This window comes from Cebus imitator, unplaced genomic scaffold (genome assembly GCF_001604975.1).
Source record: "Cebus imitator isolate Cc_AM_T3 unplaced genomic scaffold, Cebus_imitator-1.0 Scaffold93, whole genome shotgun sequence".
Lineage (NCBI taxonomy): Eukaryota > Metazoa > Chordata > Mammalia > Primates > Cebidae > Cebus > Cebus imitator.
Window position 1 is genome coordinate 4,403,684 of NW_016107408.1, and position 6,096 is coordinate 4,409,779.

A 6,096-nucleotide genomic window follows, 5' to 3' on the forward strand; every position below is an offset into this window, starting at 1 on the left:
CTAGAGATTGGGTGGCGGTGGTGGTGGTGGTGGTGGTGGCGGCGGCGGGGGGGTGGGGGGCTGTTACTATGTTGCCCAGGCTGGTCTCGAACTCCTGGCCTCAAGCAATCCGCAGACATCGGCCTCCCCCAGTGCTGGGATTACAGGCGTGAGCCACTGAGTCCAGCCTTAACTTACTTTTATTGTACATCAATTCCTAAAGAAATTGGAAGCAGCAGGCAGAAACGCTCCCTTTTATGGAAAGAAGAGCCCAGGGCCCTGGTCATGACAGGTTCGGTTCCCTAAAAGGAGACAGGAAGAAAACGTGAGGCGCCAGAGCAAGAGGTTCTACAAGGTGCACACGAGGGTCCCTGCCATTCAACGACGAATTCTCTGCGTAGATGCCACGCGCACAGGTCCAATGAAAGCCGTGGAGAATAAGCGTTAGCTCTTCAAACTGAATCTGAGCTAAAATCTAGCGAAGCCAGGCTGGGGTTTGGGAGGCTGCGGGGGAAGACAGTAATGGGTGAATGGGGAAGAGCGGGGGGTCGTGGGAGGAAGGGATAGGGAGGAGAGGAGGTGGGCGAGGAGGGGGAGGAGAGAGGCGGAGGGAGGGCGGCAGCCAGGACGCTCCATTCCATTCTTGGAGCTGCATTGTTGACCTCAACCACAAGGGGGCAGGGCTGCTGACATTGGAAGGACGAACGCCTAAATGTTTCTTGACCCTCGGCAGGCACCGTATCCAGTTTCCTCCGTTGTGAAGGAGGGTTTTAGTGCCCGGAAACGGAAGTCTCGTTCTTTTTCGTCCTCTTCCCCGGCTGTGGCTCGCTGCGAGCGTTTGTAGGGTGGTACACGGGTGAGAAGGTAATCTGGGGCAATCCACAGCCAGGTGAAATCTGGGGACCCCAGGTCCGCGTGGAGGGTGTCGGGGAGGAGAAAGGGAGTGCGATGGGGCCGATATTTTGGGGGGAGGGCGGGAAAGCGGGGCTCGCTGCCCGCCCCCGTGCCTTGTTAACTCCGAGGATTGTTTCCCGCAGGTCCCGGTGCGCGCCGGCTCCCAGCGCGTCTCGTCACCATGGTGAGTACGGCCCCTGTCTGGCGCCTTCCCGGGGTGGGCTCGTGGGGCCCCGGGCGAGGGCGAGGGAGCCTCCCAGGGATCTCCGGAGGCCGGGAGGAGCTGGCGGACTGGACCGTCACCGGAAAACGTGAGTCTTTGCAGTCTGTTTACCCGCTTCCTTTGTGTTGCAGCCTCGGAAAATTGAGGAAATCAAGGATTTTCTGCTCACAGCCCGACGAAAAGACGCCAAATGTAAGTGAATGTTCTGAAGGTTCAAGGTGAGCTCTGCCTGCCCTGGCCCCGCTCCGGGAGCGTCTTCCCTGGAATGCCAGGCAGGAGGCGGGTTAGGCCGTCCGGGCGTGCGCCTGGCCCTCTCGGAGCAGTGGTTTCATCGTATTTCCCATGAGAAAGACTTGTTCGGGGTACGCGAGGCCCTGGAGCTTCTTAGGGCCGTGTTTAGCTAATCGCGAGCATCGCAGAGGCTGCCCTGAGTTCGGTTTTCTTTTGTATAATACAGTAAATTCTCGGAACGGAATCTTCACTGCGCAGAAGTCTCAAAGCACACGTCTTATAAACATTGACTGTAGGTTCTCTGCAGTTGTGCAAAATCTTAACACAAAACCCGTTTGGTAATAAAGAGCTGGATATTTGCATGTAATGCACCGAACACAGCACGCGGTGCGGTGTAGTCGTTTACCTCGTGATCCTGTGGTTGCTGCTTGGTGTCGGAAGGTATCATACCGTATAGCCCTCGCTCAGAAATAGAGCAAAGACTTTTTTTTTTTTTTTCTTCTTGAGACAGAGTCTAGCTCTGTTGCCCAGGCTGGATGCAGTGGCAGGATCTTGGCTCACTGCAGCCGCCCCCTCCAAGGTTCAAGCGATTCTCCTGCCTCAGAGTAGCTGGTATTACGGACGTGCGCCCCCACACCTGCCTCATTTTTGTGTTTTTAGTAGAGGTGGGATTTCGCCATGTTGGCCAGGCTGGTCTCAAACTCCTGACTCAGGTGATCCACTGCCTTAGCCTCCCAAAGTGCTGGGATTACAGGCGTGAGCCGCTGCTCCTGGCCAAGATCAAAATTTGAAGCAGGGTTTCTACTGAATGCATATTGTGTTCCCACCATTGCAAAGTCGCAAAGTTTAAGTTGGACCGTCATAGGTCTGTCTCCCAGCTTGTACATAGAGAGGAAAGGTGAATGAAAAACCTTAAACAGGTTTTTTTGATGAATAGGTGCCAACCTCTGCTGCCCACTTACCTAATTTTTTACGCCTAGCATGAGAGGTATTTGCGTTACTCCTTTGTGGTACTTGAAGGAGATTTGCGGGCTTGTGTTTGATACAAGATGGGTCTTGATTTATGTTGTTTCACCTAGAGTCGTTTTTCAGCTGCATGAGAGACTTAGGTCATGCATGGAAGTGGGATTACATGAGACGAGCATGTTAAGGTGCACTGAGACCCCAGCCATCTCTAATGCTCTGTGACAGTGGTGGTGCTAAATGATGGTGTATGGAGAGAGCCTTTCAGTGAGTGAGGGGAGACAGAGATGGGGGTCACATGTGTGTCCGCATTACCCAGAACAGGCTCTCACCTTTGAGGTGGTGACCGCATGTGGCAATAAATAGCATCTGGTAGGAATAATGTCAGTTTGCTGATGTTTTGTATAAAGAGAGGAGGTTATCAGGTCAGTTTCACTTCAGACCATGTGGGGTCACTGCCTAGTTCCAAGCCCAGCTCTTACCAGTAGGTAGCTTACCCTTCTCAGCAAGTTCAACGTGACGCCATGTTTTGCTAGTATTTAAAAAGGTGGTGGTCCGGGCCTATAAGGGTGGTGGAATCATGCCTATAATTCTAGCACTTTGGGAGGCCAAAGCTGGGAAGATCATTTGAACCGAGGAGTTCGAGACCAACCTGGGTGACATGGAAAGCCCCGTTTCTACTAAATATAAAAAAGCCGGGCATGGTGGCGCGCTCCTGTGGTCCCAGCTACTCAGGAGGCTGAGGTGGGAGAATCAGTTGAACCTGAAAGGCAGAGGTTGCAGTGAGCCAAGATCGCACTGCCACAGTCCAGCCTGGGCGACAGAGCAAGACTGTCAAAAATTGTTTGGAGACCTGGGTTTTAGATGATGTGGCTTTGAGGGTAGAGGTCACAAACTCTTGGGGATAAAGTGAGGTGTTTATGTAGGCATACCACAGAAATCACCATTTACGCTAGGCTTGAGTGAGCCGTGGTTATGCTACTACTGCACTCCAGGCTGGGCAACAAAGCAAGACCCTGTCTCAAAAAACAAAAAAGTACTGTCTTAACCATTGTAAGTGTACAGTTGAGTGGCATTTAGTAAATTCACTTGGTTGGGCAGCTGCCATCGCCACCACCAAACTCCAGAACTTTATCTTCCCAAACAGAAACTCCTCCATTAAACACCAGCTCCCCATTCTTCCTCCCTGGCAACCACCTTCCAATTTGTCTCTGAACGTGACTGTTTTGGATACCCCATACAAGTAGCATCTGCTGTTGAGTATTTGATGTTTTGTGACTGGCTTCTTTCTCTTCAGATGTCCTCAAGATGTGTCAGAACTTCCTCCTTTTAAACAGGGTCTCACTCCTGCCCAGGCTGGAGTGCAGTGGTGTGCTCACGGTTCACTACGTCCTCAATCTCCTGGGTGCAAGTGATCCTCCCGCCTTAGTCTCCAGAGTCTGGGCCTACAGGCGTGCACCATCACGCCTGGCTAATTTGGTGTATTGTTTTTTTAGAGATGGGATCTCACTGTATTGGCCAGGCTGGTCTCTAGCTCCTGGCCTCAAGCAGTCCTCCCACCTTGGTCTCCCAGAATGCTGAGATTACACCCATGAACCACCACACCCAGACCGGAATTTTCTTTTGAAGACCCAGTTTTCCATTGGTGGGGAGGCCACGTACTGTTTCATTCATCTATTGATGGACATTGGGTTGTCTCTGCATTTTAGCTATTGTGAATAATGCTTTGAACATGGGTGCGCAAATATTTCTTCTGTGGTTGCTTTTGGTTCTTTGGTGTGTATACCTAGAAATGGAATTGCTGCACATGAGGCATTGTTGAATAAACTTTTTTTTGAGATCGAGTTTTGCTCTTGTCACCCAGGCCGGAGTGCAATGGCAGGATCTTGGCTCACTGCAGCTTCCGCCTCCTGAGTTCAAGCGATTCTCCTGCCTCTGTGTCCCAAGTAGCTGGGATTACAGATGCCTGCCACCATAGCCAACTAATTTTTGTATTTTTAGCAGAGATGGGGTTTCAACATTTGCCCAGGCTGGTCTCGAACCCCTGACCTCAGGTGATCTGCCCGCCTCAGCCTCCCAAAGTGTTGGGATGGTGTGAGCCACCTTGCCTGGCTTATTAAACATTTTTTTAAAAGCTCCGTATGTCTTTGCAAATAGTCAGCTTAGTTCAGCTGTTGGGGGCAATGTTACAGTACTGACATTGGTCTGGATGACTATCTAAGAAGGAGCCCAGGCAGCCAGTACGTTGGGCAGGCTCCACGTCACAGTGCCCCTGCTTCCTGTGATGTGTCCCGTTCCTGTAGGTGTTACTGGCACAGTGTAATTGGGGGTCTGTGAGTACATGATCGCCTGGCGGGTGCTTGCACTGACGCGTTAGGGCCCGTGTTCAGCCCTCAGCCACCTGCTTCGTGATTGGCACATCATTGCTTTTATAACGATGAATTCCTGGGAGTGTCTGGGCAGTTTTTAAAGTGGTTGGAAGAAGGCATTCGGCGAGTACATGAAGTGGGTAGACTAGTCCCGAAGTGTTTTAACAGCAGCCAGATGGAAATGCATTCACACGTGTACATAAGCAGACTGGTGCACAGCTTCAAACCCCACACAGTTGAATTTGAGGTGCACTTTAGAGCCTCTTCTTGTCTGAGCTGTGATCCTGAGATAGAATTTGGCAACATGAAATAACCCAGAAAACAGATTTCACGTAAATTTGGGGAAGAGCCTTGGTGCGTGCTGTGTGCAGTGGCCGAGGCGTCCTGAAGAGCGACTGGCCCAATGTCATCTCACATGGTGGCTTTCCAGGAGTGGAGGGCTGAAAAGCGCTCAGCCCAGCACACAGTGTCTCCTTACTCTATGACTGCTTCCATCCCTTCGAGGAAAGATAGCAAGGTTGATAGAGGACGTTCTGCAGTGTTGTATTCAGTGTACCAAATAAAAGTTCGAAGCTGGATGAACAGGTAATAGGGTTTTCTGTTTCAGCAGAGGGGTTGGTACTGGAGGTGGGTGCTGATTGTCAGTTGAGCACTGCTGACTGCTTGAGTGTAAAAGCACATAGACTGTGTAACGTCTGTTTTCTGTGATACAGTTTAATTCCTGATTCTGTCTCTGGTAGCTGTCAAGATCAAGAAAAATAAGGACAATGTGAAGTTTAAAGTTCGATGCAGCAGATACCTTTACACCCTGGTCATCACTGACAAGGAGAAGGCAGAGAAACTGAAGCAGTCCCTGCCGCCTGGTGAGTGAGCCTGAAGTCTCTTTTGGGGTGTGAGGGGGTTGGAAGGCTGCTGTGTGTGGCCATCTTGTATCTTGTTTTGAATCCCTCCCAGATTTCAGAGCCCACTTTATGGTCTAAGATTCTGCTCTTGCTGTTGGGAGTGTGAGGAATAGTTGTGATTCTCAGATTATATACAGTACCAGAAACGCTTGCCTTAGCCAGAGGAGAGGTTAGAGGTCATTTAGTCCTGTTCACAACCCATTAAGGTTGATGCTGGTACTGATAATCCCTGTTTTGTACAGGAGAACTGATTGAATATGAGAGACCAAGTCTTTAATATTTTAACGGAAACCTCCCTGGTGGATCTGATTTCTGAACCTTGTGTGCTCTCTTTAGCTTAAGTACAGAGTCTAGACAGGCAGCAACAACTCAGGTGTCTTCCGGATGGGTGTCTTCTGGATGGGTGTCTTCTGGATGGGTGTCTTCTAGATGGCTTACCTTTGTCTCTTTCCCTCCAGGTTTGGCAGTGAAGGAACTGAAATGAACCAAAACACACTGATTTGACCTGTATGTTAATAAATACTAAAAATCCTAA

General features: G+C 50.5%; 1 protein-coding gene across 3 annotated transcripts; it reads left to right on the forward strand.

Annotated features, from left to right (window-relative positions):
• Positions 1–737: 737 nt before the first annotated feature.
• RPL38 (ribosomal protein L38) lies at positions 738–6,096 on the forward strand. 3 transcript variants are annotated; one of them, XM_017535618.2, is made up of 5 exons: positions 738–843; positions 1,017–1,057; positions 1,228–1,288; positions 5,400–5,522; positions 6,020–6,096. In XM_017535618.2, exons 2-5 carry the CDS (start codon positions 1,055–1,057, stop codon positions 6,043–6,045), a joined length of 213 nt encoding a protein of 70 aa, XP_017391107.1. In that variant the 5' UTR covers positions 738–843; positions 1,017–1,054; the 3' UTR covers positions 6,046–6,096. The 3 variants fall into 3 exon arrangements, with proteins under 3 accessions (XP_017391107.1, XP_017391108.1, XP_017391109.1); XM_017535619.2 differs by having other exon boundaries at positions 764–868; XM_017535620.2 differs by having other exon boundaries at positions 786–888.